Source organism: Olea europaea, chromosome 15 (assembly GCF_002742605.1).
Source record: "Olea europaea var. sylvestris chromosome 15, O_europaea_v1, whole genome shotgun sequence".
NCBI classification, from domain to species: domain Eukaryota; kingdom Viridiplantae; phylum Streptophyta; class Magnoliopsida; order Lamiales; family Oleaceae; genus Olea; species Olea europaea.
This window is the reverse complement of record NC_036251.1, coordinates 7,997,722-8,010,009: the sequence shown is the minus strand read 5'-3', so window position 1 is coordinate 8,010,009 and position 12,288 is coordinate 7,997,722. Positions and strand designations below refer to the sequence as shown.

The window sequence follows — 12,288 nt, the reverse complement described above, 5'->3', positions numbered from 1 at the left end:
TACGTTTATGAAAAAAATGTGTCGTTGATGCCTCAAAGCTGCCGAAGCGAGATTTTATTTTATTTTTTAATGAAAAAACGGATTTTAAACATGTAAGATTGTTATAGTCAATTTGTATTTTGTAATACGTATATATTTGTACTTTTTCTTGAAAATTCTCGTGAATATATATTTGAAATTTTGAATCGTGATGATGGTCACTGAACTTGTTATGGAATATCAATACGATCATCAAATTTGATCTTTATTTTAATCAAGCCATCAAATTTTCATGTAGACGATCAATGAACACACGTCTAAGCATCAACAGCCACATAGGACTGATGAGCCAACACATTTCGAGCCATGATAAGCAAGCATAGAAGGGCATGTCTGATATGTTGGTCTTGTTATGAATAGTTGAGATAATGCGAAGTTTGCACACCATGATGTTTTGTAGAACCCAACTCAGAATTAAGTAATTCATGTGATTTTTGTTATTAGAAACATTCTTTTAATTTTCAATTAAAAAGAAGTGAGTTCGAGAAAAACAAATAGCTCATTCATTGACATATTCATTCACTTTGTTAGTTTTTTTTAATCCTAGGAGCTCAACTAAAAGGAATAGAAAAGGTTAGTAGAAAAGCATAGAACCCTGGGATTACCTTAAAATAGGCCTCTCCAATTAGAAATCTGCACTTGGAATTATATGTTAACATGAAGAGAAAGTTAATCATCCAGTTTCTGAACTGCATTTTGTTCCTTCTTCGTTTCCAAAGTTTAACAAAACAAAATACTGAAAAGAACAGGTATTACAGATTGGCATTACTTAAAACTAATCGCCCCAGTTTCAAAACTGCAGGCCATGCTCCCTAGCAGCATCAGCAAGGGCTTCAATCCGTCCATGATAGGGGTAACCCCCTCTGTCGAAAGCCACCTTGGTAATTCCTTTTTCAAGACAGGACTTCGCGATAGCTTCACCCACCTTCTTTGCTACATCCTGAAAACAAAAATTTAGTAATCAAAGCAGTTCCTATTTTACACCAAGGGACAAAAAGGAAAGCAGATGCACGTTACAATAACCAATTTCCTTCATTTGATCTGACGGACAGAAACCCTAGAGAATCATTGTTGGAACACTTTATTCAGCCAAAAATCAGATAAACAAGTATCCATATGCATTCCTATTTAAGTAGAGCCGATTGGAAGCTGAGGTTCATCCTTAAATGCTCTTCTAAATCATATGTGACAATTGACAAATTATGAAATTTGAGCTTCAGACATAAGGATTAAGAGAGATGGCTGGCAGCCTGTAACTTCAGTATACCATTATGCTTCATATAAAGATCTATAAATTTTATTACACCTTGAACTAGAAAATTCATCTTTCTAGTGGAATCAGTTCTTCACAATCCCTTTTGGGGAAGTGCACAGAGATGGTCATGGAATGGTTTTATATCTGTCAACTCCAAGATTATGACTTGAAAAGACCATCTTAAATAAGTTCTAGGAAGTTGGTAAACGTTCTGGTTATTGGCTGAAAAGCCTCAAGTTTGATCTTTCTTTCCTAAAGCCCTGTCCAGTAATTCCTCCAACTTTTTCCTATCCATCTTATTTAGGAGCCACTCACTAGGAGGGTACATGTTAGCCCCTTGAGACCAGCAATGGCTGTGTTATAGGCACCAATGACAATACCTTTGATGGGGGTCTGCTGATGGGTGCATTAAAGACCAACAGAAGCAGGGCAATGTAGGTGAGTATTGAGGCTGGCATTTAAATGGTGCATGCCATGGGCAGATTGCCTAGCATGAAGATAATGAGCTACAGGCAGCATTCTGGTGCACAATACATGTTGAAAGCTAAATGTCCATTAAAGCAAGTTGTGGACAGCACGGCATGGGAAATGGCCAGTGTGCTTAGACTTGTGGCGATCCTTGGGACACTACACTCTCCAAGCTAATACACAGGAATGACTTTCATTGAAAGCATGATGTGTGGCCAGCTGGCTTCAAAACCAAAATATGTGAACGACATGTTATTAATTGGACTTAACGTGAAAGTGGTAAACAAGATTAAAATGGAGTTAAGGGAAATAATTTGACATGAAAGACCTAGGGCATGCTAGGAGGATCCTTGGTATGGAGATTAATTGGGATATGTCTAATTTTTGCTCGTATGGGCATCAAACTCCTTACGTGCTTAAAATTTTGAAGAAATTTGGCATGCTTCACTACAAACTTGCTTATGTGCCTCTTGGAAACCATTTTATACTGTCTAAAGATTAAAAGCTTGCTAAAGAAGATGAAAAGGATTTTATGAGTAAAGTGTCTTAGTCTAATGTTATTGGTTCTATTATGTACCTTCTGGTTTGTTCTAGACCCGACTTGACTTTCAATATGAGAGTATTAAGTAGGTACATGTCTAATCCCGGTCCCAAGGGAAGCGTAGAAGTGGCTGCTTAGGTACTTGAAGAGTACTTTTGATGTTCGGTTAATTTATAAATCTGCTGAAGGGGGTGTGAAACTTAAAGGTTTCACATATATTGACTGTGGTGGTGATAGAGATAATAGGAAATTTACTTCCTCATATGTGCTTACTTTGTGTGACTCTTGTGTGAGTTGGAAGTCTCAACTCCAACATATAATTAGTTTATCTACTACGAAATCTAAGTATATTGCAACTACAAAAGCTATTATCAATGCGGAGGTTTGGTGGGCATTTGCTACCAAATAAATCCAGGGCAATGATGAAAAATCGAGTCGAATTTAATTCAATAGGCCTAGTGCCAATTATTTTTTCGATGACCATGGGTCGACTATTCCCACGAGGCCCTGAAATTTACAACCGGGTACTCATCTCAGTGGCCCTAAAGGGACTCGAACTGATAACCATTAGGAAGCAAACTCAATGTCTGACCATTGATCTACCCCTCAGGGTTGCCTAGTGCCAATTATTGAATAAAGATAACACAAGGTAATAACTTGTCGCCCATGGAACTGAGAAACACCTAGGATCCCATAAGAGGTAATCAGGGGCGAATAGGGCTTGACCCATTTATTTAATTGGCCCACTCGGTTCGTGACCTAAGTGAACCTTTATATTGGGTTTTCTCTCCACTCTCCCCACACAACATTCGTTTCTCTCAAATCTGCACTCTGACCGAGCGCCTCTTTGTAATTCTTGTGCCACTCTTTAAGGCTTCTCCTTTGCTCCTTGCCATCGTGGGTCATTGGCTACCTGACCTTGTGGTTGAACCTCCTGTAATCTATCAATGCTTTTGACATACTTGCTGCTATCGATTCTACCTAGTTTTGCGTGCCTCTTCTGTGGTGATCTCTTGATGTTTGTTGGTGGGTCTACTTGGTTGTGGAGATACCCTGTTACCTTGGGTTGGTTGTTCTGAGCCCTAATTGATTGATTCATCATCAAAGCTTATATTGTGAAGGGGAGTTTGATTCTTGCAATTCATTTGCGTTATTACAATTTCCATATTATTGCATTGATATTTAACTGTGTTTTACCATCTATACTTGCTAGGGATTGCATTTTCACTACAAAAAGTCAAGGGGTGGTTGAACCCGATGACCAAAACTGACTATGTGGCAGTTGTGTGAAAACTAACTCAGGAGGCAATTCAGGCTAAATGGCAGGTATTTAGCCAAGGAGTTGAATAATGGGCAGTTTCATATTACCAGGTAAGCTAACACCAGCATAGCCTGGCAGTTCCAGGTGTCAACTGCAACTTGTTTCAATTTATAGCAGTTGTTTTCCTGAAGCCTTCCCTGTGATTCCTTTGTTAGAGAGGGAAATAGAGATTGGGAGCTTGTGTAATACTGCCTTCTATCCTTTCGCTTGTGCCTACTGCCTAGTGCTTTTGAATTGTGCCTTTGTGTTATATTCGTGTGCATTTGTGGCTGATGCAAATATAAATGCTACTTCTTCGTGAAACAATTTTCGAATAAGTCCTGCACACAAACTTGTCCATGTGTAAACCCCAGAATCTAAATAAAAAATCCAAATGATTTAAAATTGTTCGGTTGAAGGATGTAAGGTGCTCTTAAGGTTTTTGAGGATATTGTAATAGATGATGAGCGTATAGGAACTGTAAATGTCAGACCAATGTGAAATTGGGAAGGGAGATGTCCTAAACTTCTTCAAAAAATATAATTAACTTTGAGCTTAACTCTTGATGTTACTTGAATTATGGTTCGATGCAAAAAAGCTGCAGATATTTCCAGCTTGATTTATTAGTCTTGATTAGATCATATAATTGACTCCAGATTTATTCAAAATTTTGCAGTATGGCAGGCAAATTGAAGAGACAGTAAAGTATTGTAACAGGAAGTATTAAGATAATTCTTTTGCACAGCAAATAGAACTCTGAAGAGATTTTTTTTCATCACCATAAATAACATAGCAAAATAAAAGAAAGCATCTGTAAGCCTTTCTACATATGTAGTTTCAGAAATTTTCATAACTTACAATTGTTGGACCGGAGCTGTAGTCAGATTCTTCTGAGATGGGTTTCTGCATGGTTGAGGCCGAAGCAAGGGTATGCATCTTTGAATCATCGATCACCTGAACATAAATATGCTTGTTGGAGCGGAAAACACACAATCGTGGTCTTTCTGGTGTTCCTTCAACCTGAGAAGTCGAGAAATCGATGATGTTGAGGCATCACTGAAACACAGGACAGAACGAAACTAGTCTGAAGAAAGGAATGAAATCCAAGTTCTATCACAGACTGTAAAATATATAGAATTACATCAATCTAGTGAACAAGAGGCCATCACACAATAAAGAGTCAAATCAAGAAAGCAGCATCAATCGAAACTTTAATTCGGATTAAGTACCAAAAGAACGCGTGATGTATAGATAGTTCTATCATTCTCTTTTTATTTTCTGGATAAAGATGCATTATGTGGAAGGTGTCCCATGAGAAATACGTACAATTAATCATTCATCGTAAAATGGGGTGCACAATATATTCATTTTCGTCTCCTATTAAAAGAAAATAACATAAAATAAGGATAGCTCCTCCTCTCTGGAATTAAACCTTTTGTTAAAAAGGAAACACTTGTTCACCACTCAATTCATGTTTCATGAACCAAATTATCATAAAATTACATTTCAGAAAAATCGGTGATAATGAGAATTATTATACAAACTTCCATTCCGAATTTCACTACACAAATTGCAAAAACCTCTCTTCCAGGCTCCACAACTACATTCCATGATATCTCAATTGCAATAACCCTTTAATTTCACATATTGAGCAATGCAATTATTCAAAATTCAAATTCAAATTCAAAAACGAGAGAAAGGAAAGCAGATTACGTACCTTCTTACGAATACGAATATGACGGGCAGTCCTGTCCTCTCTTCTGGTTTTGGTTTTGGCTTCAATAACAAGAAGCCGAGGCCGATGGGTCATTGCTGCAACTGATCTGAGGCGGCAGCCATGGCCAAGCTGCTGCTGTTTAGTATTGACCCAAGACGTCTGTAGGAAGGATAATGTCACTGAATTACAAGACATTTCTTCGATTCTCTCTACTGTATCTGGAGAAAAGTAAAGGGTGTTCGTTTCTAAAGATGATAAGGAGATAACGAAATACAAAGAGGGAGAATGGGGAAGTTTATCGGTCGACCCCCAAAGTTTCACAGGTTCCATAAACTACGCCCTACAAACATGAAAAATGACATTTTGCACCATAAATATGAAGAATATTTGTTAAGTACTAAGGAAAAAAAATTAGAGGTAAGCTCGCCAATCTAAAAATTGTGTGATTTTTGGTTCCTAATCTTTTAAAGTGATGTTCTACGATTTTGTCCTTACATGATGAAAATTGTCGATGTAGACATTAGAATTGTACGCTATTTAAAGTTGAATGTTACGTTTTTTTCCTTCAATTTTAAATTATATTCGATTTTAATGCCGCATTGACAAATTCTGCCATGTGTGGATCTATATTCACAGTTTGAAATGGATTGGGACCTAAACCTTTTCAAAACATCTAAAACCAGATTAGAGAGCGTAACACGAATTTTCCCTCGACTGAGCCTAAGTCAATAAGTGAATAGATTAATAGAATGACTTGTATTAGAGTTTTTATCGTGACCCAATAATTGATTTTGTTAGAGCACAATCTCAGGAGTTAATTACTATTTTTACTCAGGTTGCGTGGAAAGATTGACAACGATTGTATACTAGTTATAATATCTATTTGCCAATAATATTTAAAGTCGCTTGATTGTATTTTTGAAGATTTTATTAGACATTTAGATGAAAATGTGGTCTTAAGGGCTCTATGATGTGGAGAAAAGGGACCTTGGTTGTTGCACGATGAAGTTTGATAGTAGAGACTATAGTATAGTTTATAATTGGTTAATAATACTTATACTTTTGAAAAATTTGAGGCATTATAGTTACTTTCAGAAAAAGTATAGGTACCAATTAAATTCTTGGGTTTTGATTTAACTGTAACATCCCTGTAAGAAAATCCTTCTAACTACATCTGAAAAGGATTGATGAATACATAAATATTGATGGTGCTTCTATATCTATTGTACGTTTGTAAGAAGAATTAAACAATTTAATTTTCTAGGTAAATTGCTTAAATTCAAATTTAAGCTATTAAAATTAAAACTTGGAATTTGTGAGATGCTTTGAATTAGACTATTATTAAAGAACTTAGGGGCTGTATGATAAACCCCTTTTCTATGGAAAATGGAAATTGATCTCCATCCATCGTTATCGGACTCAACCCGATCATCAACCCAAAAAAATCATCGGGTCATTGGATCAATGGTTCAACTGGGGGTTAGTGGTTGAATCGGTGGGTCGATTTTAGTTCTTAATTTTGATTAAAAATATTTTTTAAATAAAATGATAGTATAAATTTTATTTTATATCATTCTAGTTAAACGAAATATATATATATTATTTGTTGCAATTCTTCATCTACTATGGTGGTCAAGGCTTCGACCTTTCAACAAGGTAACGTGGGGTTCAATTCTCACTTCATGCAACTTTGATATAAATTTTGTTATGTACCAATTTCACAAAAACCTGTTCACATGTGAATTGGTTTTCGGTTCACCTAAACCCGCTCAGTTTATGATATAAATGAATCGATATGGGCGATTCTTATCCGATTTGATTGTAAATGGACCAAATTGTGCTAATCGAACCAAATCGGTGTCCGATTCACCGATTTCTGGGCCGAATCGGTCGGTCCGGTCCGATTTTAATAACTATGTTCCACCCTAAACCAAAAATGTATGTTTGATAGTTTTTTCTAGACAATTCATTTTCCCACTTTCATGCCACCTTAGCCATTTTCTACCAAACTGATGTGGTGAGAATTCTTTTTCTAGGCTGTTGGCTGTGTTTTTTTTTTTTTTTTTTTTTTGGGGGAAAAAAAAAAAATTTTTTCCCTAATTTTAAAAAAAATTTTCTTTTCTGCACTTTTCTTGTTGTGGGAATTGATTTTCCCGATTACTGTTGACGTTTTTCCTTTTTTTTTTTTTTTTGCAATGGAAATAAATTCCATCTCCAATACCAGTCAATTTTATCACTTTAATTAAAAAATTTCATATAAAACAAAGTCAAATGAACACCAAAAGACACTTTTATTTCAACATTTTTTACGTCAAAAATTATACCAATCAAATACAATAATTGACAATTCCTAATAAAACAATTTCTAGGCAATTTAATACTCTGAAATTTGTTTTCTTTCCATCAAAACTTCATTTTTGCAATCAAACGGACCCCAGGAATGAAATCTAAAAAATCCAATCGCATCTATTGTAACATCAAATATATCAAATTTAGAAATTAAAAAAAAAAAAAAAAATTGAGAGGAACCAAAGTTTTATTGACTGAGCAGGTCTTGCAAGCTACCACAGGCTAATAAAGAAAAATGCAACGGTCGGAAAGTAATTAATAAAACCAAAATAATAAGACCATTTCCTCCTCCAACGGTACTTTGTACATTGTCACCCAAAGTAACGTTCTTCTTCACTCTTCACTCTTCACTCTTCACTCTTCACCCCCTCTCTCTCTCTAAAACACTGTTCTATATTCCCGCTTTCATCTGCGACTCTGCAGATATTGATTTATAAAGAAAAACTTCCTCTTTAAATTGTATATATATCAAAATTATAATTTTCAAGCCATACATACATAGTTGAGTTTTAATTTAATGGAGGTGGCAGTAATAGATTGGAAAAGCATTGATTCAAGATTTGTAAGAGATGAGATTTATGAGAACATCAATGCCCCTCAGTGGGTCGATTTCTCAGTTCCCAACGATACCGTCGACGATGAATCCTGGTTCTGCAGACCTGGTAAGTCAAAACACACACACAATCCTTCGTGTGCATGTGTGTGTATATATACAGAAATGATCTTCTAAGCACCGGTGCTTAGCTTATATTAAGCACCGGTGACATGGCACACTACTCAATTGGTGAATAATCGGTGCTTAACATAAGCTAAGCGCAGTTGCTTAGAAGATGTGGGTTCTGATTTTCTTGTTGCTTGAGAGGATGATTTTACTCAGTTGATTTTGTTTGTTTATTGTTATATATAGGCTGTAATCACCCCAAGACAGTTGAAGATTTCTTCAAAGATAAGGAGAGGACACCTACTTCGAATTATAGGGTTTGTATTGCTTCATCTTTTCTTGATTTATGTAAAATTTAATGCTTGTTCTTCAAGAAAATTTAATGAAATTGAGATCTTATTCTTAGAATTTAATGGTTAGATTGAGACAAATTATGTTTTTTTGGTTAGTTGTTTATCCGATTAAATTAATGAGTATGAAGTCCTATAAAGACCAAATTAAGTTAATTAAAGCATAAGGTCTTTTGCAGCTTCAGAGATCAGCCAGTGTATCTGAGATTCTTCCATTTGATGATAAAAACAGAAGGTACTGATGAAACTTAGCAGTATAATTTAAACTGCATTCATGTATAATTTAGTGCGTGACCTCATTTACGATTTCAGAGATGCAACACTGAAGAAGAGAGGGATGAATCAACCATTTACATCACCAAACATGAAATATAATAGGATTGTTGAAGATAGTGAAAATCAAAATCCCAATTTTTCGACCCCTCCAAATCGCAAAGGTTATAAGATGAAAGAGGCGATCAAGTCAAGCACGGAGAGGAAGAAAGAGACTGATGATATCATGACAATGAAAAATCAAGCACCGAGGCTGAAAAGTACTTTGTCAGCTCGGAATTTGTTTTCTGGTGGCGATCTACTGAACAAGGTTGCAGAGTTTTGCAATGAGTTGAAGAAATTGGCAACAAGGGGAAAGGATGGTGCTGAAGATGTGAATGGGGGAAACGCAGAGAAGCATTTGGTTGACCATTCAAGAGATTTGGATGATAAAGAAAAGGAAAGGAAGCCACTGCTTCAGTCAAGTCAAGTAAAAAGTGAAGCGACTGAGAAGAGCTACTCAAAGGAGAAGCAAAGAAGGAAAAAGTAAATTTCTCTTCTTTCTCTTCTTGCTTTTATGTACCTGTATTTGTTCTGCATGCATATAAATACGGGAAGTTTAGTAAAATCTAAATAATCTTCAAGAGATAACCATTTTGGTATGCTTGATGCAGAAGAAATGATGATGCAGAGAATACTCCCATTGCTGTGGATGTGAAAAGCATTAAGCACAAAGAGGAAGAAAGCTTGTTGCAAATTCGGACTTCTCCTCCTACTCCACAATGTTTCTCGGCCAGTCATGGCCCTAACAAAGCCACGCCCAAATCTTACAGGTCGAAACCACGGGTATGTACAGAGGTTTCATAAAATCTGTTCAAAATGGTCTGTATTAAGTTGTGTTTTATCATTGAATATGCTGAGAATTGAATTAGGTTTATTTCTTCACATTTTTAGGCCAATCACTTTACATGATTTATATTGTTTGAATCTCCACGGTGAACAATTTAGGTGGGCGGAAGATTGGATAATAATACTAAAATCTTCTTGTTATTGTATTTAGTTATGTCGAATACTGCATACCTACCATAAAAAAAGAATTCATAAGGTATCAATTACTGACTGAATCACACGAATGAACACTTTCAGGAGAGAGGAATTCTACAGGAGCTCAGACCGATCAATAAGGAGGAGAAAAGTGATGAGCTCAGGCACAAGAATCACCACAGAAGAGATGTTGCTGCTGCTGTGGCTGAAAAGGAAGCAAGAACTTTGGATGTTTTTTGGTTCTTAAAGCCTTGCACCAATTCAAGTTAGTCAAGTAAATTTTTGACAGTATTCATAGAGATATTCTTTCATTTTTTAATAAATCTTGCCGTTACTTGTACAATTATTTTGTTTCATCTTGATCATCCCTGTTCCTGATTCATTCTATAGTTCGACGCAAAATGCAATAAAAATTTAATTGTTCTTGTACTTGAAACTAATTTTCACTGAATAAAATCGAGTTCTTTCATCTATGTTGGGAATCATTACATTTTGCATTCTTACATCGTATTGATGGTTGTATAAATTATTTCAATTCTAAAGTCTTAAATAAAGAAATTTTCAAATTTGATTTCTTCAGATAAAAAGGGAATGCATTTATAGGAAAATACATAAAGTCTTGTGGGGGGCATCTTCAATTCGAATTTTAACTCCAGTCCGTCTATCATTCTCAAAAAACTCTTTTTCCTAAAACTCATTTTTAATTGCACATTTTCATAATAAAATATTTTAGACGTAAACCTAAAATTTTCATTACTTTTTAACCATATATTTTTCAAAAAATTACTATTCCAAAACTCATTTTTCCAAAAAAAATAAAAATAAATAATAATAATATAAAAACCTTTTCAATGGGCATTGGCTTAATAGTTTTCTTAAAATGAATAAATTTTCACGAGTTTCAGGGATTTAAATAGAATATCCCTAAATTCATAATATTTTAACTCATTCTATATTTATATATTTGGTTTACTAGTAAGTTTCAATAGGTATGCCTTATATGCTGCTTTTGGTCGCCTCTAAATGATAAATTTAAATTGTGATATATATCTGCAATGGCATGACACTCCTACTTTTATATGTTGAATGGGTGAAGATTTCCAAATTTTTCCCATTTGTAACTAAAATTAATTCCTCTGAATTGTGGTACTTTTTTACTTTGGTTCTGTTTTAACTACATCCAAAAATGTTTCCCCTCAATTCTTGTGGTTCTTTTAGTTCATTTCACAGGAAGCTATGCAGTATATTTTCTTCTTTTACAGGACTATGAATATCTCTTCTCATTCAAGCAGATTGTTGAGATGAATTAAACAGTGTTAGTTGTTCCTGAAGAGGCTGAAAAGTATTCTACCTTTCCGGTGCATTTTTATGGAACTTGCTCATTGCTACTTCCTGTACTGGATGTCTGTCACATCACAAAAGCAGCAATAGCTTTAAGAAGACTAAAGTTTCTCAACAATGCTTCATGTACATCGTAGTATACAGCTTCGTGGACACTCCACCACGTGTCAAGCTTTGATTCGACAGTTTAGAGAAAAAAAAAAAAGGACTTTCCATCGATCACACGTTGCCAACTTGGATGATGTGCACAATGATATATAAATCAGGTACACTAGTCCTCTCAGTTCAACTAAAATCTCCTAGGCCAGCTCCTGAGCATGAACTATGAAGGTACGTTTATGAAAAAAATGTGTCGTTGATGCCTCAAAGCTGCCGAAGCGAGATTTTATTTTATTTTTTAATGAAAAAACGGATTTTAAACATGTAAGATTGTTATAGTCAATTTGTATTTTGTAATACGTATATATTTGTACTTTTTCTTGAAAATTCTCGTGAATATATATTTGAAATTTTGAATCGTGATGATGGTCACTGAACTTGTTATGGAATATCAATACGATCATCTAATTTGATCTTTATTTTAATCAAGCCATCAAATTTTCATGTAGACGATCAATGAACACACGTCTAAGCATCAACAGCCACATAGGACTGATGAGCCAACACATTTCGAGCCATGATAAGCAAGCATAGAAGGGCATGTCTGATATGTTGGTCTTGTTATGAATAGTTGAGATAATGCGAAGTTTGCACACCATGATGTTTTGTAGAACCCAACTCAGAATTAAGTAATTCATGTGATTTTTGTTATTAGAAACATTCTTTTAATTTTCAATTAAAAAGAAGTGAGTTCGAGAAAAACAAATAGCTCATTCATTGACATATTCATTCACTTTGTTAGTTTTTTTTAATCCTAGGAGCTCAACTAAAAGGAATAGAAAAGGTTAGTAGAAAAGCATAGAACCCTGGGA

At 35.1% G+C, this 12,288-nt stretch overlaps 2 protein-coding genes across 2 annotated transcripts; one reads left to right on the top strand and one right to left on the bottom strand.

The window, feature by feature from the left end:
• Window positions 1–662: 662 nt before the first annotated feature.
• Window positions 663–5,681, bottom strand: LOC111410028 (50S ribosomal protein L18, chloroplastic-like). The gene is made up of 3 exons (XM_023040185.1): window positions 5,321–5,681; window positions 4,462–4,623; window positions 663–979 (listed from the first exon to the last, which is right to left on the bottom strand). The coding sequence occupies exons 1-3, from the start codon at window positions 5,648–5,650 to the stop codon at window positions 830–832; spliced, it is 642 nt and encodes a 213-aa protein (XP_022895953.1). The 5' UTR covers window positions 5,651–5,681; the 3' UTR covers window positions 663–829.
• A 2,325-nt stretch (window positions 5,682–8,006) lies between these two features.
• Window positions 8,007–10,449, top strand: LOC111410027. Its single transcript, XM_023040184.1, has 6 exons — window positions 8,007–8,331; window positions 8,577–8,647; window positions 8,860–8,915; window positions 8,993–9,478; window positions 9,607–9,778; window positions 10,079–10,449. Exons 1-6 carry the CDS (start codon window positions 8,187–8,189, stop codon window positions 10,244–10,246), a joined length of 1,098 nt encoding a protein of 365 aa, XP_022895952.1. The 5' UTR covers window positions 8,007–8,186; the 3' UTR covers window positions 10,247–10,449.
• Window positions 10,450–12,288: the final 1,839 nt, after the last annotated feature.